Source organism: Aristolochia californica, unplaced genomic scaffold, assembly GCF_029961685.1.
Source record: "Aristolochia californica isolate CCGP_79_NKW_82.1479 unplaced genomic scaffold, dmAriCali1.0.hap1 SCAF_4, whole genome shotgun sequence".
Taxonomy (NCBI): Eukaryota; Viridiplantae; Streptophyta; class Magnoliopsida; order Piperales; family Aristolochiaceae; genus Aristolochia; species Aristolochia californica.
The window spans coordinates 42,387,664-42,413,357 of NW_027182103.1; the positions used below are offsets into that span (position 1 = coordinate 42,387,664).

Consider the following 25,694-nt stretch of genomic DNA (forward strand, 5'->3'; position numbering starts at 1 on the left):
TATTTTTTTGTAAAAAATTATTTACATTAATTAAATTAACCTCCAATAATAACAACAATAATAGAAATATAATTATTTTATCTTATTAAATTTATAGATCATTTTTTAAATATGTTGTTTAAAATAAACCTATAGGTTGAATGAAAATCCATTTTTTTAAATATGGCGTGGGTGACAATTGTGAAACATATTTTTTATTACATTTGTTAGAAATACGAATAGCTTGTATTATTTTATTTTATAATTATTAAAGGTTTCACAAAAATAATTAAATTCTAAATTTCTTCTCAGCATGCTAATGTAGACCATTGGGCTTAGTTAAGAATTAAGAAATTTTGTCTTAAAAATTTCTGTGCATACTGATATGTTCAAGTGTAGTTATTGAAATAAGAAATAAAACAGAAATGAAGAAACTAAAAGCATAGTAGAAGAATACACATAAGCAGTAAAATTAAGAAACGAATCAGAAAAATATTGGAGAAATGTCTGAGACTTTTATATGTATCAATAGGTCTTTTATCGCCGTCTTGTGAATGATAGACATTACCCACTTATCACTTATTTCTACTTTTCAGAGCCAGTGCCCGGGTTGGGACATTGTGATAGAAGAACTTATTACTACATCTATGTTACTTGGTTCAAGCTGAGATCACTATCATTACCTCACAGCTTGAGGGGGAGAAGTACAAGAAATTCAAGAAAGCGGTCTTACAAAGCCAAAATTATTATGGAAGTAGGACTCACAGAAGAGTTTCAGTTTAAAGGTGTTTTAGTTATGTTTGTCTTCTATTTATGTTGGGTTATTTAATTACGTTGGGAATTATCTTTAAGTGTTTGAGATTTGGTGTAATTGGGACAAGGGTAGTTTAATTGTAATTGGACTCTACTATTTTTCTCTATTATAAATAGGGGTTCATGTACTCTGATTACATTAGTTCAATGAAGTTATTCTTTTTTCCATAAATTCAACAAATTGGAAGGTGATATCCTCTTTATTTTAATTTATTTTAATTTTGAAGAAAACGTGATATGATTACATGATTTTCTGTATCACTACCTGCAATCATCAGTGAATTATCAATAACACACCCCTTGTTGGTATTTTTCCTTAATGTTTTTCTCTAGGCCTGTACAGAGAATATCTTTATTGATAAGGTCCCTTGTGTAAAGAATGTAAAAGACTATTTTTAAGTGGATATAAAGATCTTGAGTTTATTAGTTGTAAAAGAGTCTTCTGAACTTTACTAGTTATTTTAGATGAGACTTATACCCAACTTCAGAGAGTAAAGCTGGCATCCTTGTAATATTCTTCCTCTTCCATTTTGCTTAGTTTTTCATTTCTCACATGTACTGAAAAAGTTATTGAAAGATGAGTTAGCTCCTAATTCAGTCATAACCTGTGTGGATTTGTTCTAAGCAAAAATTCCTTAAAAGATGATTGCAGGTATCAGACCTAACTTTTTTCTTTTTTTGCGGGTTCTCTCAGGTTTGACATATAGAAGAAAGCTAGAAGCTTTTCATGGAAAATGACCTCTCTAGAGATTTTGTTTCTCCCTTATTTATAAGATGTTTTCACGATTTATCACGTTAATAATTATTAATCTATTTATCATTAATATAATCCAGTAATCTATTATTTTATTTTATAATTATTAGGGGTTTCACAATAATAATTAAATTCTAAATTTCTTCTCAGCATGCTAATGTAGACCATGGGGCTTACATAAGAATTAAGAAATTTTGTCTTAAAAATTTCTATGCATACTAATATGTTCAAGTCTAGTTACTGAAATAAGAAATAAAACATCAATGAAGAAACTAAAAGCATAGTAGAAGAATACACATAAGCAGTAAAATTAAGAAACAGATCAGAAAAATATTGGAGAAATGTCTGAGGATCATAATGGAAAAAAAAAAAAATTGGGCACTATTCTGTGTTGGATTCTGGAAGTGACGAGAGAGAAGAAATTCTGTTTATCAGAGAGGTCCAGAGAGAAGATTTAAGCATCAGAGCATATTTTGTGACCGAGGGCATTTTGGTAATTATGATTACGAAATATACATTAGAGAAATTTGATGTGTAGATGAGTTTCAGTTTGTGGCGCGTGAACATGTGTGCCTTGTTAGTACAACAAGAATTCCATAGAGCATTGAATGGAAATGATAAGAGTCCAGCTATGATGTCAGAAGAAGCCAAGGAGGATCTTAACATCAAAGCTCTCAGTTCCATTCAGTTGTGTTTGACTGATGTGGTTTTGCGGGAAGTTGTAGATGAGATGACAACAGCTGGTTTGTAGCTGAAGTTGGAGAGTATTTATATGATTAAATCTCTCACGAACAGGCTATATTTGAAACAACGCCTTTACACTCTTCAGATGAAGGAAGGTACATCTCTCAAAAAACATCTTAATGAGTTCAATAAGATTGTTATGGATTTGAGAAATATAGATGTTACCATTGAAGATGATGATCAAACACTAATTGTGTTGTGCTCTTTACCCCCATCCTATGAGCACTTCGATACGACTATGCTCCATGGGCACAATACCATATCTATGGAGGATGTTAAAGCATCTTTATACTCTAACGAGTTGAGGAAGAAGGTGTCTACCAGTGGGAGCAAGGAGCAAGCAGATGGTCTGTTTTTTCAATGGCGAACGAAGGAGAAGGATTCTGGAGGTAGTGGCCGTTCTAGGCCGAAGTCAAAGGGAAAATGTAGCAAGTGCTATTATTGTCATCAACCAGGTCATTTTGCAAGAGATTGCCCAAAACTCAAAGAGAAGGAGAAAAGAGAAGAAAAGGAAAAGGTTGTTGGGGTTGCTGAAGATCTTTCTGATGGTTCAGAATATGTTCTCACAGTTGAGTGTTGCATACTCACAGGATGAGTGGATACTTGATTCGAGCCACTCCTACTACATGTGTCCTATCAAGGATTTTTTTTGCGACATATCAGTCAGTTGATGGTGGTACAGTTTTGATGGGGATTTTTTGCTCTGTAAAACTGTTTGGGATTGGAACGGTTCAGATCAAGATGTATGGTGGTATAGTGAGAATTTTGTAAGAAGTTCGGCATGTACCAGTTTTGTTTTTTTTTTTTTCTCTAGGTTCTCTTGTTTCCCTTGGCTGTAGATATACAGCTGAAGGTGGAGTTTTTTGGAAGTCTGTTTGGGTACATTGGTTGTGATGAAAAGGAAAAAGGTTGGTAACCTTTTATGTACTTCAAAGCAGTACAGTCATAGGTACTGCAGCAGGTTCCTTATCTTCAGATTCAGATATTGACACGACTCGTCTGTGAAATATTCGGTTAGGGCATATCAGTGAGCAGGTGGAGTTTGAGGGTGATGAGTACGGCTATGCCGACATGGTCGCTTATGCATTACCTGTGGCAGAGACCGTTCAATTTCCAGAGCCCTCTAACTACCGTGAAGCTGTCACGGGTAGTGATACTGCTCAATTCAGACTTTCAGGTTCTACACTCAAGTTCAAGCATAATTTGGACTTTCGTTTGGTGTTCGCAATACCTGAGGAGGATGCCCTAAGGGGCAAGGTGGATAAGACGATAGACAGTTTGTTTTTTCAAAGAGGATTATTTCCATTTAAGCCAAGGTGGAGATTTGTTATTTGGGTGTCTTAAATGGATACCCGAATACCCAAGTATCTGCTCTGAGTTACTGTACCCGATTACGGACCTGCGTATGTTACCCGATTAAATCATTTAATCGTGATTTAATCGGGATCTCTCTGTCAGGAGAGTTTTGGAGTAGAGACTTACGGGAAGGGGGTTTTTCGTTGGGGAAGAGGGTTTCGTGGAGAGTAAAAGGGTTTTTCCTAGAAGAGGGCTTCATTCGGAGAAATCGGTGTTCGATTTGTATGCATGGAGCCGCAAACCTCTCTTCTTCACTCGACTTAGTGGAATCATCGTCATCACCCATGGAGTAGGCTATTGCTGAACCACGTAACCCTTGTCTTTTCTCCTTTGAGATTTATTTACTATTTCAGTACCCATTTATGTTTTCTCTCTTTGATTATATGTTTCGTAGTTTGATATCCTTGATTATATGCTCGGATTAGTGTCTTCGTTATAACATATTTTAATCGAATCGGTAATGGCATAGACATTGGAAGGAGTGGCGGAGGTGTTTTCTCCGCGGACACCGGCACTTATGTAGGACGAGTGGTTGATCGGTACTTAGCTGCTCACAAGGACAATGGTTTTGGAGGCCTCGGGTGCCATAATGTATGGTCCACCGTACTCAGGGTCACCGACCGCGTCGGGATATAAAGATCCGTAATAACTGCCAAAAGTTTTGATCAAGGACGTGTTCTGAGGAATGGAAGAGCAAATACTGCTACCTAGAGAGGCATCCATGACTCGTATCCGCTGAGACTCGTAGAAGATCTGTTTGACATAGAGCTTGTTGGAGTTGAGATTCAAAACGGTTTGATTGTTTCGGCACTCTAATTCATAGCTGACTTCACCGCAGTGGCTACCAGGATCACCTTTCAAACGGAAAGGATATCTGATGTTCGGAATATTTCCACAGGAAGATGGTTGGCATGAGTACCCTCCCGCGTCTGCGCAATTTAGCAGATGTGAGAGAGTGAGAAGGAAAACTAAGGCCATCGGAAGGAGCATCCTTCTTCCTATTTCATACATTACTCTGAAGTCAGAGGCATCAATTTTTTTGTTGGTGTCGCGGTGTTTAGACGTTAGATCTTCAAGTCAAGTCGTCGGGGTTGTCGTCTTCCCTGTAATGGTTTTTTCGCAGTCCCTTCCTCTACAAATCAGGTTAGACATAAAAGATAATCCCAATCCGCCTCCTTCAAGATATTTTTCCCGCGTTTGTTTTTCAGCCATCCAAATAAACATTAGAAAGATAATTTTTATAATAAAAATGTATTTCGACATCAAGGATGTAACATGTACAGCAACGATTCTTAGGGACTTCCTCTCAGTGTTATCTAATTCTTGTCAACTTCAAGACATAATGATTTTAAGGGTTATTTTCCAAGATAATTGTATTATTACTCAGAGTCATTTTAGAAATAACATAAATTCAACATTAACAATTTAAAGTTATGCGTATAAATAATACATCTAGTTAGATCTGTAATAAAAAGATCATCCATTTAAATCTGATTTAATTCGCAAATAAATGGATAGTCAAAAATGTTGGGTACAAACAAAACCTAACCTAATTTGATAGATCCACAATTTAAAAAGGATAATATTAAATTAAATGTGAAATTTTAAGACCCGACTAGATCGAGAAATAGTTCATTTTATTATATTTTATATACATTATTTTTAATAATTAACATTATGAATTAACTAAAACTAAACTCTTCCACATGAGAATATGTTCCTTAGATGTAAACAGTCCAATCATTATTTGTTATTGATCGATATGACTCTTACTATCTTAGTTTCAATGTGTATCATTCGCCTAAAGTTTGTAAACAACACATGTTAAAGATGTGTATTTACTCTTTAAATTCAAGAACAACACATGTCATTTAAGTAATCATGTTAAATATTAAAAATAGAAAGCAGATGTCACCAAAAAAATAATGGGTCAATCAATTCATGAATTATCTTCAATATACCTAAGCTAAAAAAAATATATCATAAATAATTCTTATATTAATTCGCTCCAATCTACACCTAATACTATCTGTATAGAAATAACTTGCTTATGGATTTCGAACTCAATCAATCCAATCCTCACAAATGACCAAAAAATTAAATAACGCAACCTCATCTACACTTTTAGTGTGTGAGACAAAATTTTAAACTCATGCAATTTTCCAATCCTTACTCTAACTTATAAGTTATTGTTGCAATGGTCAATTAGATTGGTTTTAAAGGTATTTGATTCGTTTTAAAGAAAACGAGACGGCAAAGTAATCTCAAGGCAGGTCCTGAATAAATTATTGAACTGTGTTTTTTCGTTGGTGTTGCGGTGTTTAGACGTTAGATCTTCAAGTCAAGTCGTCGGCGTTGTCATTTTCCATGTAAGGGTTTTTTCGCAGTCCCTTCCTCAAGATATTTTTCCCGTGTTTGTTTTTCAGCCATCCAAATAAAACATTAGAAAGATAATTTTTTTTATAATAAAAATGTATTTCGACATCAAGGATGTAACATGTACACAAAAGTGTGACACGTGTTTGCTATTTCTACAAAGAATGTCGATCACCAGAACTCTTGCAACTTACCAGTTAAATTGTGTTAAATATATTCGATGCACAAATGCCTCACATGAGAATATCCAGAGAGTTGTCTCGCAATGAATTATTGGATCCTTGAAAATTTTAATTAATTAATATACGAATTTTATGTTTTGTAAATATAAAAAAGAAAGTAAAATATTTGTACCAACAAATAAGACTTTTAAAACTAAATTATTTTTTCTACATATTGTATGAAATTAAATAATATCTTAAAGTAAAATAATTACATTAAAGTATTAAGTAAAATAAAGTATTATTTTGTCTTATATATAATTAATAATCAAAATTTATAATTTTTTATTATATCAAGGTGAAAGTATAAGATTTTTTAAAACCAGAAATTAAATTTTGTTTAAAAATTTTAATTACTAAATACCCTAAATAAATCATGAAAAGATGGGAGAAAAAAAGCATACTGACGTGGGGGTAACGTGGTATTTAATGATGTAACAGATGATGTGTCCTACATGGAGGATAACGTGACTTGCCTATGATGTGCCCATTGATGTGGCATAAGACTCTTCGATGCTGATGTGGCATGATGACATGTCACCACGTAATCGGTCAAAGCTTATTTATCACCTTTGACTATCCACACGTGTAATTGACCAGTCAAAGTGGGTATTTATGTAAATAAATTAAAAAAATGGTTACTAAAATAAGAAATAAAACAGAAATGAAGAAACTAAAAGCATAGGAGAAGAATACACATAAGCAGTAAAATTAAGAAACGGATCAGAATAATATAGGAGAAATTGTCTGAGGATCATAATGGAAAAAAACATAACAAGCAACAAAAGGGGCTAAACTAAATAGAACAAATAGCGAAATTTCCAATACCAATTATGTTTATTCTGTAGTAATCTAGCCAGCTAATTTGTGATGATATCTATTGTGGTCGTTTCTGCTCCAGTTTGCGAGTGGGATCCAACTTCGTAAACACTGGGTGATGATCTGCTGATATCTGCTGCATTCTCTCCATTCAGCACACGCGGTGGAGATGACAGGAAAGGTTTGCCAGGCAAAGACAGGAGTTGATTGCCTCCCAGCAACATTTCTACGACTCCGCTCATCGAAGGACGATCACTTGGCTTCATTTGAACGCACCACAGCGCAACAGTAATTAACTTTTCGATGATCTCTTTTTCATCTTCATTGGCATTCCCCATTGCTAGATCACCTCCTTGTTGAAGCTGGTCGTATGCCCACAAATGGAAAACGATTTGACTTGAGTGCTCTGCGACAGCATTGATATTTTTCCTTCTCCCTGTCATTTCCATTAGAAGCATCCCGTAACTGTAAACGTCAGACTTGTACGAGACCTTTCCGATATTCTGATAGAACAACTCGGGCGCCATATATCCTATCGTTCCTCTTGCGGCGGTCATCGTCACAAAACTCTTTCCTGCAGGGGACATTTTCGCGAGTCCGAAGTCGGAGATTTTGGGGATAAAATTCTCATCGAGGAGAATGTTATGGGGCTTGATGTCGAAATGTAGAATTCGCATGTCACAGCCTCGATGCATATACTCAAGTCCTCGTGCGATTCCTAGTGCAATCTCGTGGATCTTTTCCCAACTCAACGACTTTGTTTCGTCTTCTTCCTGAGAGAAAATATATTTCTCCAAGGATCCGTTCGGCATGAATTCATAGATAAGAGCACGCTTTGATCCTTGTGAGCAGAATCCAACGAGTGAAACGACGTTGACATGATGAATCCTTCCAATAGTGGCAACTTCGTTGATGAAATCTTGGCCGTCACCTTTGGATTTGGATAACATCTTTACGGCAACGTGTCTACCACTCGTAAGCTTTCCTTTAAATACACTTCCATAGCCTCCTTGGCCTAATTTTTGTTTGAAACCTTTGGTCATCTTCTTAATATCCCGATAAGAGTACCTTTTTGGGGCCTGACTTCTATACCGAAGAAGGAATTCCTCGACTGCGGTATCCATCCATATGGATCTGGTTCTACACTTGTAGATGAGAAATGCGGCAAAGCATAATCCTCCGATCAACGTTCTTGCCACCAACCACACTATCAGAAAGTCAGGAAAATAAAAAAACGTTGCTATCATTTTTATTTATTCTTATTGCCACGAAAAAGGAGGAGAAAATGATCTTACCAGGGATAACACCGTAGAAGAGCCCGACTATCACTGCAGAAGAAGTGTCAGGATATAGAACTAATTACACAAACTGAAAAAGGAGAAAGTTTGATTTGCAATGACGGGATCAATATTGGTAGACTGTGTTCTAAGTGACGAGGATGGGGCTGGTCCCCTTCAATCAATCATTTCCATTGGATTGGAGGGGTCCAATCCCATGTTAGAACATGATCCCCTAATTCTGAACTCTACAATGACATACCGATTTCAAGATTGGCTCTAGACACGAGACTATCTGGGATGATTAATTTCAATGTGATGTACGTGATTTTTGCTAATTGACCTGCACGTATCAGAAGCATAATATGAGCATTTATCCGTCGAAAAAATATTCAAAGATACTTTGAATGATCATCTGGTTAAAGAATATAACACGGGAAAATTAAAGAATATAAACGTTTCGGGAGTAGTAATAACCATTGTAATAGCAGTGGCGAGTACACTACAATGACCTACCATAAGGGACCAAGATCCAGTCCAATAGACCTGCACGTATCAGAAGCATAATATGAGCATTCATCCGTCGAAAAAAAGAATTCAAAGATACTTTGCATGATCATCTGGTTATATATAACATGTTTATCCGTGGGACACTTCTTATTAATTTGTAACACGGGAAAATTAAAGAATATAAACGTTTCGGCAGTAGTAATAACCATCGTAACAGCAGTGGCAAGTAGACAACTTACAGACAACTCCTAGGCAATCGTAGTTTATGCAGTGACCATGAGGCTTTCCGTAATCCCGAACATCTTTACCCATGGCAGTCACAAAGTCTACGCAACCCTGGTTTTGGGCAAGGCAATCACGACATGCGAGCTGCTCCTTCCAAGAGATATCAAACCCTTGGTTCAAAATTTGGAGAATATTCGTATTCCCTGGACTCAGAATTCCGTGAAACCGCGTGGGATATTTTGCTACAACGTCACAAAGTGGGTGGAAGTCAGAAATTTTAATCGAATCCGTAATGGCATAGATATTGGAAGGAGTGGTGGAGATGTTTTCTCCGCAGACACCAGCACTTATGTAGGACGAGTGATTGATCGACACGGGGCAGCTCACAAGGACAATGGTTTTGGAGGGCTCGGGTGCCAAAATGTATGGTTTGCCGTACTCAAAGTACTTAGGGTCACCGACCGCTACGGAATATACATGTCCATAATAACGGCCAGACAGAAATTTGATCAAGGACGGGTCACCGACCGCTACGGAATATAGATATCCATAATAACGGGCAGACAGAGATTTGATCAAGGACGTTTTCTGAGGAATGGAAGAGCAGATACTGCTGCCTAGAGAGGCATCCACGACTCGGATCCGCTGAGACTCGTAGAAGATCTGTTTGACATAGAGCTTGCTGGAGTTGAGATTCAAAACGGTTTGATTGTTTCGGCACTCTAATTCATAGCTGTAATCACCGCAGTGGGGATCAGGATCACCTTTCAAACGGAAAGGATAACTGATGTTTGGAATATTTCCGCAGGAAGAAGGTTGGCATGAGTACCCTCCCGCGGCTGCGCAATTTAGCAGATAGGAGGGAGAGAGAAGGAAAACTAAGGCTATCGGAAGGAGCATCCTTCTTCCCATTTCATACGTCACTCAGAGCCAGAGGCACCAATTTAAAGAAAACGAAAAAGCAAAGTAATCTCAAGGCAGGTCCTGGTCCTGAATAAATTATTGCACTCTCCGGTCTTCTGAACTGTTTTTGTTTTTTCGTTGGTGTTGCAATGTTTAGACCTTCAAGTCAAGTCGTCGGCGTCGTCGTCTTCCATGGAATGGTTTTTTCGCGGTCCCTTCCTCTTCAAATCAGTTTTGACTAGAAAGATACACCGAATCCGCCTCCTTCCAAGATATTTTTCCCGCGTTTGTTTTTCAGCCATCCAAATAAAACTTTAGAAAGATTAATTTTATAATAAATATTTATTTTAACAAAACATCTAACTCTGGTAATTTTAATTTTAGAGTTGTATGGATAAAATTAATTAAATTTGAAAATTTTAGGCCCGACTCGATCCAAAAATATTACCATGGTTGGCCCCAATGTTACGAGTGCTACGAGTGTGACACGTGAGAGTTGAGCAAGGTTACCAGTATAGGGACGGGCAATGAGCCCATTTCCAACTTAAGAATTATTGGATCCTTGAAAAGTTTGATTGCTACTATGGGTTTCATGGATAGGGGTCGTACTTATAGCACCTGAACGTAAAACAACCAAGATGGATCTCGACTCAGCCCATAAGGTCCAATGGGCTCAAACCCAAAACGAATGTCTAGAATTAAGATCCAGTCTCATGAGACTTTCACTAAAGGCTACTGTATTGTTCATTGTGGTGTGTACAAACTTTATATTAATCCAAAGCGACGTGTTTTATACTGGTGAAAAAGCGCGAGTGAAACAAACGAGCAGTGCACCCTACAGACTACACACGACACATATATGAGTGATTCTGAAAGCTGACAAAATTTGACCGCTATTTTGTCTTTTCCGCTCCTAAATCGGATAGCCAGCTCCTTCTCCTCAGCCACCGAGCTGTGCACTGACATATACCCCAACCCACCAACTTTGACCAACGTCCTTCCTTTCAACAAAATACTACAAAAGAGTAAGAAAACTTCAAGGACGACGCAAAGGAAATAATGGCATATTGGAAGTGCAACTCTGGTTCATGAAATGTTTTAAACTGGTGAAAAAGCTCGAGTGAAACAAACGAGGAAGACGATCTTTGGAATAACTTTGCGTACGTAGAAACCAGCTGCCTGAAACTCGAACCAGATCCCCTCTGCTCGGACCTTCCTTTCTATGACTATCCTTCCTGCCCTAAGAGAACATGCGGGCGTGTGCATGAAAAAATAGTAAAATTATTATTCGCGAGTTCAGAAGCTGGTCGAATTAAAAAAAACTTGGCTTTTCATCACTCTATCTAATTTTAGTCCCAAGCTAATCGCCTACGGAAATTCTGCACTCCTTTAGGCTCTGGGTGCGCAGTCGGGAGATGTTGTTCCTTGATCGGTTTCTAATCATTTTGGCGGTAATTTCCATTTACAGTCATCTGAATCTGTTCTCCGCAAAAAGGAGGTATTCCTTGTTCGCACGGTCGCTGCACAACAAATGCCACTTGAAAAGAGAACACAGGGAGCAGTCCGTGATAGGTGAAGCGGGACCATGACAAAGCAAAACTAGATAAAAACAGCTCTAAAGAGAGATTGCCGTGAATAGGAAATACTAAGTGACAGGAAACGATTTTTTTTGAAAAGTTGTTGCCTTGGTTCTCAGACAATGCTGCATCTGCTAATGGAGTGTTTGTGACTCCTGATCTTTTTGTTTTGTATTTTTGAGTAACTAAATCTAGTTTTACAACTTACACCGCATTCAAATGATCATCAACAACAAAGGGAAAAAAATGTAAATATTACAAGCCTTTCTTTCCCCTGATCTTTCGATGAGCAGGCGGCGGCGGTGGTGGTGGTGGCGGTGGCGGTGCCCGTGCCGGCGGAGCAGCCCTAACCTTCGGCTGCTTTTTCTCTGATTTTTGGCTCTTGTTTGTTGCTTTTGACTGAGACTTTCTCCTTTTCTTCATCCCAAAAGCACCAAGCCTCTTCCTCTCCTTCTCTCTAATGGTCTCCAGTTTGGGCTTCCACTGGATAGACCGTCGACACCCTACAAGTTGCGAGTAGTCTTTCTGCAACTGAGGCGTCGTACATACTTTCCCCTTTAGACCATCCGAACTCTCCGATGTCCCTTCTTCCTCTCCCAGTCTTCCTTCTTCCATCAGCTGGGCTATGAAATCGTCGGACACCCTGATCTGAAGAGTCCCGGAAGGTGTCTTGTGCACTTCAAAAGGCTTACATGTCGCAGCTTTCTTTAGAAAAGCTTTCTTCGAAGAAACGGCATCTTTAGGTAGAGAAGATGCGGATGGAGCTGAAGCGAAGGAGGCTATTGTAACGAAAGATAGAACAGATTGGAAAAAATGCTTGGGAAGGAGGAAATACTTGTGGCCAAGCTTGAGCTGATCGTTCTCAGAAAGAGCCGGGATTTTCTGGCCGATTAAGAATGAATCCGAGTGGCAGATGAGATGCTTAGGGAACTCGTGCATGAGCTCCGCGGCGTTGACTGAGCGGTGGTAGATCTTCACGAGGCCATCTGACTTGATGAGCTTCACTGTTCGGCCGGATGGATCCGAAGGAACCTGGTGAACGCAGGAAAAGTGATTTCCCATCACATGGAAGCACCATGGAAACGTGTGCAAGCTCAGGAATTTTATGCCCATGCGTCCATAGACAAACCCAAATCAGAAAAGCTACAAGAGGATAGAAAAGATCAGCAGAGAAGAACCTCCAGAAGTGGGAAAGATGAAGGAAGGGTACGAAGTGTGAAGATCAGGTAGAACCGGCAATGGGTTTCTCAGGTTCCCGGAGAAGAGAGCTGGAGCTCGTCGTAGGCTTTCCTTTTGAGTTGTTGATTGTAAACTTACTTCATTAGATTATATAGAGATGTAAGAGGGAGTAGTGATTGACTTGGTTTTTTGTGTCGCCTAATCTCACCCAAACGAGGGAGCGTAAAAAGAAGTAATTTTAAAATATTTTCTCAGTATGGCAAGGGTTTGACGATTTGACCAAAACTTCAAACGGCGACTAATGCGGGAAGTTTTTTTCCGAAGATACGGAATCTACAGAGCCAAGTCTAAGGCCTTTCCTTAGCTCCGACGCCAAAAGCGGCCGAGAAATTTAAGAAAATTAAAGCCGAGTAAAAGCCGGCCTCCTTGCTTGAGTTAAAAACTGGCAACCCGTGGACCAAGGCGGGACGAGAAACGAGAACACCGCGAGATGATATAATGAACGAGCAGATCACTGTCCCCGTGAAACTCAAGAGATACGTACGGAGTCGCTTAGAAAAGAGATTGCTCGAGGCACAGCTGTGTTGGACCCACCAGATTTAAAGGCGGGCCTACAATTATTTATCGATGTATACGCGACTGATCCAAATACTAGTTGATCAGATGGGGTGAGATAGCCGTTCGATTAAGATAGTATTTCCTATGTTTATTATTCATCAAGACATCTTTGATGGAAAACATTTGAGTCTGAACCTAAGAGTGTTCAACTCAGTACAAATGGTGGAACGAATGGAAAAAGAACTGAACTCGAACGATTCATTCATTCCAAATTTGACCAGCAACCTCTGAATGTTCCAAGGTCATGGGTCTCCCTTCCGCTCTTATTTGTTTCTCTATCCACGTGCATCGCATCCTAGCTATCTCCAACACCATCTTCTCGCGAAGAACTCGGAACCTTAGTCGTCGACGATGATATCTACATCCCCAGAAAACCATTTTCGCGTTTACTGCTGCTGAGAAAGACACTTTGGAATCGGCCACCTAACTTCTTCTTTACGATACGCTGCACGAGCGAACAACGATGCATTTCAAAGCAAATTGATAAAAAATTGTGATGCTACCGGTACGCTAGGAATTATTAACATATGGAAAGCAAACGATGATAACATTCGATATACGGATATCTTTTCTCGATGCAGGTCCGCCTTTGGGATTTTTTTTGTTCAGGCATTTCAGCTCGCTGCTCTGTTGCTTGTGGACGATGGCTTCGTGTATCTCTAACGTTGAATACCGGGTTTTGCATGATCAAGGTTGAGGTGTCTGGTTTTCTGTCTGAAGCTCTCTGAGACTTGTCTGTAGTCAAGGTGGCAACGGCACCATTTCCGCTGCCACTGCTTGGGGCATAACTCTTTTGAGCTTAGAATAACTAAACATGGAATCCAGGGTCTTGATTCGTGATATATTTTATTTGATCTTGGCTTTCCTCCAGTCGAGATCTTGATACGCATTTGGAAGCAGTTCTATTTTTAATTCAGGTCTAGAGGTGAATTAGGTGATCTAATGTTTACTAAAATCTGTTTTTTTTTTCCTTTTTAAAACACCAGAAGATTCAGTAGCTGAAAAAAATCAGAAGCCTTTCCCGTACGAAGCTTTCACTCTTTAAACTGTCGGTGGGCTATCATGAAAGTAATTTTGTTGCCTGCTGTTACATCTTCTTCAACAGGATAAAATACAGAGAAGACTGGATACCTGAAATTTTAAATTGCTTTGGGACCGGTCGGTGGGGGGAAACTGTTGAAAGGAACAACCATGTCAAAAATCATAATCTACAAATCCGGATTCTTTTTTCCATACCTTGGCCTGTCAAATCAATAAAAGGCCAGTATTTTCTTCAACTCTTTAACTGTTTGCATGCACTGCAGATTCAGTTTCTGGTGAACCCAGTTTGAAAACTTTTATACACTACAGAAGAAGTTCTGTTCATCCCCCCATCCCCATTTTTTAGTTCATCATTCTCCCTTTTACAATCCTCAGTAGGCACGCCTCCACCTTCTGTACATAAATTTCTCTGCAAATGTCAATATAGGCGTCTCGTTGTCCCTCTCAAATCGTAAAACTGAAGGGTCTTTTCATTTTTATCCAAGTCCTCATCCTCCAGATGATAATCGATTTACTCAAGTTTGTCTGAATCCGTCATCATTGTCATTGGGGATTTCTTTGAAGACTTCATTCAGAAGCCTCCACATCCAACCTAAGTACGAAACTTTTCTAAGGCTGCAGTAAGCATGTTTTACTTGTTTGAAAGGTGGGCCAACAGAGTAGATGCGTGTTCTGGTTGTAAGAGAAGACAAAAGTGGCGAAGCAGACTCTAGCAGACATTCCACCTTCTTCTACCTTTCATTCCACATGTCTTATTCACTGTACAATGAATTAGAAATTTGTCAGCCATTGAAGCAAAAGTACAAGTAATTAGCAAAGGTGGCTTTCAAGATTTAAATAATAAGAGATGGTAGCTAAAAGAAGAGGTTCTGGCGGCCTTTGCAGTTGTAATCAATATATACATTATTTTAATGGGTTTGTCTTTCAACCAGCAGAGCCACTGTATGATAACAGGCTTTTTTTTTCTTTTCTCTGAGTGGAGTCATCTTCAATCTTCTCATGTCTCTGCGCAAATTAGGAAAGTAGTTTCCATAAAGAAAACTGAGACGAGATGATAGGAATGAACCACTCTGTTTGTCAAAGGAGGATCTGTTTAACTAAAGGAGGCTACTACAACAAATTTGACCAGGAAGTGAAGAATTTGTCTCTATTCTAGTTCTGAACGAAGAATTTAAGCTGTTAGGAGAGAAGTTAGGTGGGTTAGGGCCGCATAAGAACAGATTGCAGGGCCCCCCGCTATTCAAATCTAATGAATTGAAGATATAATTCAAATGGGAAAACCCCCTTTGAAGATTTTGTTAGTCTAACGCCTGTTTGAATGTCTGTTCTTAGTCGGCCATGAATGATACACTAACCGTCCTGGTGGACAAATTCAAGAGTGACGGTTGTTCTTTGCGGGCAAGACTTGTCTACTATTTATAAAGTAGGGTAGGGATTTTTCATCCCCAACAAGAGCTTGTCTCTTTGCCCTCACTGTTTCTTCCACTCTGATTTCTTCTTTTTACTCCATCTTCTTTAATTTTTACGTTGTACCGAAGCATGTCGGAGGTTTCCGTTTCTTCGTCCTCCTTCTCAACCCTAAACGCCAACAGAAATTGGAAGAGAAGGTTTCTCAAACGAGGTTTTGATTGGTTCTGGTTAATTAGTAGATGGTATTTTTTGTTTTTGTGCCACAACGTATGTGGTTGGTGCTTTATGTGTACGTATTGATGAGTTGAATTGTACCTCGGAGGTGGATTTTGTGAGAGACAAAATGTTTGGAGGGAAGTTGGATCTCAGGTTTCCATAGATTGATCAATCGATAGTATGGCATTATTCTATCATTGGGCATTGATAGATCATCCAAATTGTGTTTTTTCGGTCGATCAATTAGAAGAAAAAAAAATGTCTTTTGGTGGTTGATTCATTTTCCCTTTCGTTAATTGTTCTACAATAAGAAGAAGAGAACTTAAATATAATATTTAAAATAAAAATATATACAAATACAAAAATAACTCTATATTAAAATTCTAATTTTATTGTTATAAATAAAAGTAACCCCACCCATACCATATAAATCTGTTGAAGAAAGAAACTCCAGAGATCGAAGCGAAAAAGCCTCAAATCAGTATCAACTAAACTTACAAAAATGACAGATTGAAGAAGAGACAAATAATAATCCCTGCAACATTTAGCTATTAAGGAGGCGAATACCTTCCAGGAGGACCAGTAATTCTGCCTCTTAAGGAGTTACCGAAGCCTGCTGCACCAGAAAATTTAATTCAAGACAGTCGGGAGGAGGCTGTGAAGGCAGGGCTTTCCCGGGCAGTTCTATAAATGCCAACGGGAGCAACTTCACAACTCGCACCGCCTTTCTGGTACCTTATCCGTCCACTGAATGAAACAGCCCTGGCGGAAGCTGGCAATCTCAGGTAGTTCTCATCAGGGCTCCACCATTCGAAACGAGAAAAAATTGCAGAAAATTGGTAAGTATAGATTGAAGCGTCTGCCTCTACTACATCGCCATGAGAGGCAGATTTTTTCTTCGCTCTGCAACGAAAGGGAGAGAAGTAGAAAATACCGTCAATGAGTATTCAAGATTTCAGAGAAGAGTACAAAGTACCTCGAGAAACGAACGAGAAATCAAGGCTTTGCACTACAAGATGAGAGACGAGCAAGAGAGCTTTGGAGCGACCAGCGACAGGCGACAAGAGAGAGTTTTCTCAGATCAACTAGCGAGAGAGCGAGGAAGCAAAGAGGGTTTCGTAGGATAGACGATGGAATTCCTTCGTTCACAGGGTAAGAGGTGATTCTCACTTTCTTCAAATGAATCATTCGCCTACTAACACTTTTAGAGTGACTTCCTCTAGGAAATTCACTTTCTCCTGTCATTTTCCCTGCGCACTAACCACCCCAGAGAGAAACACCTCTAAAGAGACAAACAGCAAATGGGAAAGAAAAAGATGAATCTTCCTGCTCGCCTTCACCATATAATTTCTAATTCCTAGTATGACGCATGGCGAATTCTTACTTCTTGCATCGAATTACAACCGGATAACCACAAAGTTAAATCCCAAGAATCGGCGTTGTGTATAAATATTCACCTTATTAAATTAGATATAACAACAAATGTTTAGTAAACATTGGCAAAAAGGTAAAAATGGGGAAAAAATAAATTAAAAGAAAAAACTCTTCCCTTCATGTTTTTTTAACTGCCTCAATTTCTATCTGAAATCCTGATAAACTAAACTATACTATCTCAACTCGCGTTCCACTCTCAAGGTTAATGATACGTTTTCACCGGCGACCACCACCAGCTTTCCTAACAGGTGGGGCAGATTCTTCATCATCAGATTGGATATCCCCATATTGCCACATTTTCAACCTCTCTCGCTTAGCTTTGGCTTGGTGTTCTTCCAGATTATCAAGTGCACTCTGTCTATCCTTAGAGTCCCACTTCTTCCTTCTTTCCAGTCTGGCAAGTCCTTCCTATCAAACACACGGAGCAGTTTAGAAGAAAGCTAATAATAGAAAAAAAAAAAAAAAAAACCTATTCACTTACCCCGCACTTCCAGATTATCAAGTGCAGTCTGTCTATCCATACATTTTTCGAAGCAGATAGATAAAGCTATACAAATAAAAACATGCCTAACGTGTGTAGTAAAATTAATGTGAACCAGGCATATAGAAACAGAGGCACAGTTTATGCTCAAACCTGCAGCATGGCAGCATTAATGCTCGAGCCAGCTTCTACATCAACCAGTGTTACAATCAAGATAGTGCCAGTTCCTTGTCCCTTAACCTTTCCTCCTGATGTGTCCTTCTCCTCCACCTGAACTCTGAGCTCTCTCGAACTATTAAGAGTGCACTCGCTTAGATATTCTGCTGCCTCCTGACCAAAATCTTCCTCCAGACTAGGGACCTTAATGTATGCAAGACTGCATAGCTGAGCAATGCCAGGTGCTGCAGAAATAGAGGAGTCAAGAGGCCGCAATCGACTGTAAGGCACAGTTTCTTGATTCCCGTAATCTATGTAGAAAACCTCAAACTTGTCCTTAGGAGTTTCAACAGCTCCTCGTGGTCCATTCACAATCTACATTAGCAGTTACAGAAACAAAATGGGTTTAAGCTCAAAACAAACATCAAAGTAAATGCAAAAAAACCATGAAATTTTGATCTCTCAGGACAGATCCTTTATCCTCTATATTCTTTGTCACCTGTTTTGAATAGTAAGTATCTAACTTATCCACTTACAAATTTCAACTAACAAGGAACACTATAAATAAATTACACTTGCTGAAGGACAGAATATGCATTGCAAAAGATTAAATAGCCAACCTCCATAAATTTGAAGATTACAAGGCTATGAGCGTTTCAAACTGAAAGTTACCAAGTTACTTCCACCATGCAAAATAAAAGTAATTTCAATTTACTGAAAAACATCAGATACAAATGAGTTTATTTTGGTTGATGCACTGCCCATATCATTAGTTGTACAGGACACGTTGGTCTACTGTGATAGGAGCAACAGTTGTGTGTAATCAACATTCAAAAATAAATAAATAAATAGTGAGAGAATCTCCGGCTGAGCTTAAGAAATGATTACTATTTTAATTACAACTTCACGGACCAAGACAACAATAGACACTGCTGTTCCATGTTTTATATGAGATAAGGAACTGTAGAAGTGCAGTCAGACTGCCCTAACATTTTTTTTTAATATGTACACACCTCTGCTTTTCTACAATTTTAATAATGTATGTGTCACTTGGAAATTTGATGAAGGAGAACTGTAATTGATGAAACAGTATGAACCTTATTACCAAGAAATCATTAGACCTTAATGGATAAAACAAAAATTAACTTACCATGGCCCTGTTCCAGGAATTATCTGCACTGAACTGTGCAAGGACAATATCCCCTTTCTTTGGATTAAATGCACCTACTACGGGGGCTTCTTGGAGATTCAATGAGGCCAGCTGCTGTTGAATAGAGGTCACTCTCTGATCACTAGTAGTTTGAATGTAGAATTTTCCACCACCCAATACTTCAGTGACCACCACCTGAACGAAAGGATAAAAAAGTAATACCACTTATATCATAGCAAGACAAAAAATAATAGCCATGGCTAAAGACAAATTCAAAGAACTACCTGAAACACTTCCTTCTTCTTGTCGTCAGAAACCAAACCATTTGTTACTTCTCCTCCTTCAACATAATTTTCCCATACCTGCAAGATTTTTTTGGATAGTAAAAACAAGAAATATCATTCAGTAAAAGTTTTCTTCCTTGAACTTAACAGAAAAAGACATAAAGACAAGAAACTCCGACATCACACTTTAGAACTGTTTACTCACTTTCAATCTCTGCTTTTTGGCAGATTGCTCAGCCTGAACAAGTAGGTGAGAATCGGGAATCCTGTCAACACCGAACGTTTGAAGCTTTGCAAGCCCAGCTTCCAGAAGAGCTGCAGCCATGTTGGTTTTTGATTCCCATAAGGAACCCAAGAAAGTTCCAGTTCTATCAACTGTTTCAACTTCAATCTGTGAAAAAAATGAACATTTTAAGTTGCTAATTACTGAAACAAAGCAATGAAAATAAAGACCACAAAAAAGTACCTCAACATCCCTCTGCAAAATCTTCCTTCTCATGAAGGCAATAGCTTCATCAGAATAGGGCTCATCACGGCCTGGGCATCTAACACCAGAGAAAGAGAAGGCAATGCTGCATGTTTCCTTGGGAATCAGCAATTTAAACCGATGACCACTAAGGCAATACTCCACAACTGCCGGTAGTCTCCTACTTCGTTGCAGAAACGGCAAGAAATCTTTGGCCTTCTTTGCTGAAGCCTAGGTAAACAATTGAAGAAATAAATCATCATCAAGTAATAAAGCAGAAACAAAAAAGTAAGCTAGACAGCTGTTCACAGTTCCAACCATTAGCAGGTCAGTAATGTGCATCACTGGTGGATCCTTGGCAGAGTGCATCCCTTTCTTTCCATTGATGGCACGAGACTCAGCAGCCAGCAATGCATCATAATAATTTGACCTTTCCTCAAAATCACGATGCCTAATGACAGTGGCTAAGCCACGTGAAACAACCAGCTCTGCAATATTAATTCCAGCTGGTTGGTTACCAGTAGAAACTGGAACAGGGGCAGTATCATCTCCTTCAACTTTAGTTGAAGAAACCAAGAAGACTGAACCAAAGTCCATGATTTTAGAATCCAATGAGCCAGAAGCAGGTACAAGACCAGGCACATCCACCACATTAACCTTTCGAGAATATTCCATTGAAACATTCACCTGCAAAGAAATAAAAAGAGAAATATATCAAGCACTTCAAACAATTTTAGGTATTTGTGTAAGCAAAACAATTCACACCTGTCGACCTATAAGGCGTGTACGAAGAAATTCCCGGGCCTCACGAGCATAGGGTGCAGGTTTTTCATCTCTGCGAGGGTTTCCAATTTTAGGGGACCTGATACTGGATAGATTCACACGGTGCTCAGCGGCTGGACTACCATAGGTGATAGCATCATCTGCTACAATAAGACAGTCTCCACTGACAACTTCCACAACCTGAACAATAGTGAAGGGATACATAGAGAAGGTAAGAAAAGGATGCACAAAGAAGGAACTCCTAGCTACCTGCAGTGGGTGTATCGGTGTTACGTAACATGTAACATCTGATACATCTAGGGTTTGGAGGGCAATGTTACCATACACCCACAAGTTAAACTGAGGGCAACAGCTTGTGCGATGAATTTGCATAATGCATAACATCTTTTACGTTTTGAATTTGGGGCAGTCCGATAAGGATGCATGTTATGTGATTACCACCCCTGCTAGCTAAATTACCAATGGACTATATACCAACCTTTCCAGTGAAATTTTGATCATGAATAGCCTTTGAATTAGTAGCAGGAGGAACATAGTTAGTCCAGGTTCTCAACCTCTCCTTCTTTGCTTGAAGCTCAGCATTCTTCAATCTCCTTTTGGCATCTTCCTCCATCATGTTTGCACTCCACTCCACAAATTTTGCCAAACCCTACATGAAGAGAGGGTAAAAGTAAAAACACGAATTAAAATGGATGTCCAGGAACAGAAGCAACAGGAAAAACCTATATGCTAAGTCAAAACTAATCACAATATATATGATTACATTACAGAAATCATAGAGCCGGTCAGGAAGTATCATGGGTGCACATGATGCAAATTTGTTTGGATTGCAGAACAACAATGAAATTTTATTGATCAGCTCTACTCTGGCCTCATTAATGTGTTTGACTCTAGCGCATTATATGGAAGAATGTACATTTTCGACAAGCTCCAAGGCCAAGTCCTTCGCTGAACCACCATCAGGATAATATATGGAACCAATCAGATTGCTGAATTTGTCTACCCCCTCAAGTACAATTCGGACCTGCCGAATAAACAAATAAAATGCAACAATTAATAACACAGGAAATGTCTTAGAAAGCCAACCAAAATAAAGACTCCCTTACATCTCTATTTAAAACACGGATCTCTGTAAAATGTTTTGCTTCCCTCCCAAATGGATCTGGTGAAACTTCAGTAGAAGATGCTGTTGAGGCAGCTAATCTTTGTGCTGACGTAAGTGGATGACTTTCTGAAGGAGCTTCTCCATTTGTGTCTTCTGATGGTAATTCAGGCTCAGGTACTGATTCCACCACAGCCCTTCTCCCCATGGATGGACTCTGGAAATTTTGGTCACACAAGTTATAGAGAATATACAAGCAGAACTGTAAGCCTATCTGATACTAACACAAACTCTAGGATAATCAAGATGATTACCTGAATTCCTGCAACGAAAACTTGAACAAATTGGAATTCTGGTAGCAAGTAGACTCGAATGGTACTCCCATCACGAACTTGTTCAACAATGCCTTGCATGGGTCTGCCCTTGTTGGCAGCTAAGAGTCCCATTGCATCCAAATTACTAGGATCCCCAATAGCAGAAGGAGGTAAATTTCTAATAGCCATTTCTGAAGCACTAGGCTCCTGCACAAACAAGTCTAGCATGTAAGCAACTGAGCTGATTAACGATCTGTAGGTAGTGATCATTTATTTATATTATAAAGATCTGCTTCAGATCCACCTAAATGTCAACCATCTTTATTTTTATCATGAAAGAAATGTAGACTTCAAGACCTCATTCATAACTAAAGCGTAGCAGGATTCTCTTTTGACTGTTGATGACAACCTAAGTGTGGCAAAAAAATAATAGGAACAGGATGTCCTGATGTAATCCTGAGCTAACAATGACAATAATAATATGTACAACCTCAGATAGGATTAGCAAATGTTATGGAAAACCAACAACTTCTAATAGGAGAGATGGAACCTGCTTGTAATGTAAAACAATTCCTAATTACTGTAAGTTGAGACAATTCCTAGTGTAAAAATAGCTCCAAAGTAGAAAAGGATGGAAATAACTTATGTCTCGAGCTAATACATAAAAGAATGTAAGAAATTTTGCAACTTGCCTTGTTCCAACGGCCTAGACCTTGCTGTTTGGCTTGCTCTTCAAGACGCTGGAGTTCTGCTAAGAAAGGGCTTGCTTCACCTTTCTGCTGACCCTGTTCTCGTACCTGCAGTGCATAAAATCCACCAAAGAAAATTTCAAAAACTGCAAAACTAATAGTGATAGAATGCAGAGAAATGTCAGATAAGACAAGATATTCATTGAGAAATAACTCTCTTTTCTTGGAATAAGTGAGTCTTCCTGTATGGGTAAAGTTGGAAGCCAGGTTCTAGCTTATACAACATCACCAAACAAGAGATTTCATAAACCCAGTTTGAAAAAACACCTGCTATTATATCAATAAAGTCTTACCTTTGCCCAACCTTCAGAAACAACTAACTGAGAAATGTTTTTGTCACCAAGGTACACAGTTCCAAACTCCCTGCCAATTGATGGAACAGTGTAATCCACTCTAAAGGAGACCTCCTACAGCATTAAACAAGTATAACAAAAGATTAAATTTAGGGATAAGGTAAGGACCCCACAAATTGTGCTCTTGAATAGCAAAACCCAGGACAGTAACAAAAAAGCTCAGTAAAATCACCTTTCCTATGCACAAATTTCTCAAATATTCCCTGCTCTCCCAGGCAAAGGGCTCATCAATACCACCTCGCCTAGCCTGGTGCAAAACATAACATCTAACTGATTATTTTAATATCTTAGCCACACAGGAAATACAAAGATATTATCAGTGCTAGAGTCTAGGGATAGACGAACCAGTCTAGGAGCAACAAGAGACGACAAGGTTATTGTCTTCTCAGGTGGAATCTCTGCCTTTGTGATACCCATGATCACTAAGCAATCCCCTGAAGGAACAGCTTTCACTTTTCCTTTCAGCCATCCTGTTGCTCCACCTGCTGATGCCATATCAAAGAGCTAAAACCTGCACAAGAACAAACATCTAATGAGATAATGAACATGATAACATCAATAGCTTTTGCATAGTTCTATTCGGTTTTTCTAGTAAAAAGCTTCTATATGTTTCATAAGATGTCTAAAATTGTAGAAGCTCCAACCAATAAGAAGAAACAAAGAAAAAAGTCAACTATAAAATTAAAATAAATGAACCAAAATCCGAACTTTCAAATTGCTACACAAGCAGAATTAACGTGATAAAAAACCAATCCTATCAGTTATGAAACCAAAAAAATACAGGTCGAACCAAGGCACATCCTTGAGAGTTAAACAAGGTAACCAAGAAACAGAATGGCACGACCACAGCAAGACTTTAATGATTAAACGTAGGGATTATAACTTGAATTGCATAACTCCATGCAGGTAAAAGATTTCCGCCCCTCTTCTCCGCCTTCCCTCCAGAGGAAATTTACTTTGGTTCAATTTTTACGATAAGAGAACTATTCTGTTAAAACCCAAAAGGAAATTTCTCAAAGTTACATAATCGACAAGACCACAAGTTTATCAAACTGCCGTAAGATTAGCCAAGGACAGCGTAGACTCCAGCTTATCCAGATCCAGAAAAGCAGAAACATAGTGAACCAACAAAATCGAAATTTCGAAATATAAACTAGATCCCAATCATATCGACACCGTTAGCCGGATTACGAAGTGCACAATGACCACTCCAGGTGAAGCATAACGAGAAAGTGATCGACGAGAATCAACAAGACTTACGCTGACGTCCGGTTAAATGATCGAGATATTACAGATCAATACCAGAGCAACATCATTAATAAAATCAATTCCAATCGGTACTTGGAACATAAAAGTACTCTAGATTTAGTAACATAAGAGTAAAATATGGTACAGAATGAGATTTCTTGTCAAGGAATAAGCGGATCTTAATCTCAGAGAAAAAAATTCGAGTCCGACATACCTCGAACAGAACGAGGAAAAATCCTCAGCAGTAGCTGATATCTTCTTCAGATCGAGAAGAGAGATAACAGACGACGCGAAGGCAGATATCTTCTGGATCTCTCCTCCGTGTGAAGAAAACCCAATGAGAAAATAAGAAATGTATTTATAAACTACGCCGGAGAGCGGCTAACAGAGTCCTCGGGGATGAAACGGATCGGTAAGAATCCGAAACAAAGAGCCAGGGACCAAATTTGGAACGAAGAAGGAGACGCGCCCTATTTTTGCACGGAATTACGTAGTAAAATCGAAAGTAAATTTACCGTGAAAGAGAGCGAGATCGAACGTAAAGTAATTAATGAGAAATATATAAGAAATTTATTAATAAAATATTTTAATAAATTTAATTTTTATAAGATATTTTTTATTTAACTTTTTTTCTGAAATAATAAATAATTTAATTTAAAAAATATATATATAATACTTAAACAATTTTTACTTTCATAATATCTAAATACTTAATCAAATTGTTATTTTTAATATCTAAATTTTTACTCTTAAAATATTAATTAAATATAATATTAAAAAATCAAAATTTATGTAAATAAAAAAGAGATTATATGAAATTACTTTTATAGATTTAATTTGATAAGATATTTCACTTCATTTTCCAAAATGAAACTGACTTTGACAGTCATCTTACGTAACCTTTACTCCTATTTATCTAAAATTTAAACGACCAACAGCTGTAACAACTAGTTACTCCTTAATTTGAAAATTAAGAGAGAATCAAATTCACTAAATATCATTTATCTTATAATTAGTGACGTGGCTTTGGAGATTTAGGAATCCTAGATCGCATATCGAACGCGTGATCAGGATGCGGCAATCGGTGAATCCAGTTAACGAATTCAACCAACGGATAGACCAATCGTGGTTCGAGATTAGAGGACTGAGGGAGACT

At 38.4% G+C, this 25,694-nt stretch overlaps 4 protein-coding genes across 4 annotated transcripts; all 4 read right to left on the reverse strand.

Moving 5' to 3' along the window:
* Window positions 1-4,189: 4,189 nt before the first annotated feature.
* On the reverse strand, window positions 4,190-4,624 carry LOC137963381 (LEAF RUST 10 DISEASE-RESISTANCE LOCUS RECEPTOR-LIKE PROTEIN KINASE-like 1.2). Its single transcript, XM_068810506.1, has one exon. The coding sequence runs from the start codon at window positions 4,622-4,624 to the stop codon at window positions 4,190-4,192; it is 435 nt and encodes a 144-aa protein (XP_068666607.1).
* A 2,387-nt stretch (window positions 4,625-7,011) lies between these two features.
* LOC137963382 (LEAF RUST 10 DISEASE-RESISTANCE LOCUS RECEPTOR-LIKE PROTEIN KINASE-like 2.4) lies at window positions 7,012-9,986 on the reverse strand. The gene is made up of 4 exons (XM_068810507.1): window positions 9,089-9,986; window positions 8,602-8,682; window positions 8,358-8,390; window positions 7,012-8,269 (listed from the first exon to the last, which is right to left on the reverse strand). Exons 1-4 carry the CDS (start codon window positions 9,984-9,986, stop codon window positions 7,104-7,106), a joined length of 2,178 nt encoding a protein of 725 aa, XP_068666608.1. The 3' UTR covers window positions 7,012-7,103.
* A 1,823-nt stretch (window positions 9,987-11,809) lies between these two features.
* Window positions 11,810-12,667, reverse strand: LOC137963383 (uncharacterized). The gene has a single exon (XM_068810508.1). It carries the CDS (start codon window positions 12,665-12,667, stop codon window positions 11,810-11,812), a length of 858 nt encoding a protein of 285 aa, XP_068666609.1.
* Window positions 12,668-17,449: 4,782 nt separating this feature from the next.
* On the reverse strand, window positions 17,450-24,962 carry LOC137962895 (ribonuclease TUDOR 1-like). The gene is made up of 17 exons (XM_068810020.1): window positions 24,753-24,962; window positions 23,636-23,801; window positions 23,463-23,537; window positions 23,231-23,344; window positions 22,881-22,985; window positions 22,189-22,395; window positions 21,879-22,091; window positions 21,689-21,796; window positions 21,251-21,421; window positions 20,755-20,952; window positions 20,308-20,676; window positions 19,990-20,220; window positions 19,729-19,914; window positions 19,524-19,601; window positions 19,240-19,434; window positions 18,087-18,464; window positions 17,450-17,860 (listed from the first exon to the last, which is right to left on the reverse strand). Exons 2-17 carry the CDS (start codon window positions 23,783-23,785, stop codon window positions 17,669-17,671), a joined length of 2,970 nt encoding a protein of 989 aa, XP_068666121.1. The 5' UTR covers window positions 23,786-23,801; window positions 24,753-24,962; the 3' UTR covers window positions 17,450-17,668.
* Window positions 24,963-25,694: the final 732 nt, after the last annotated feature.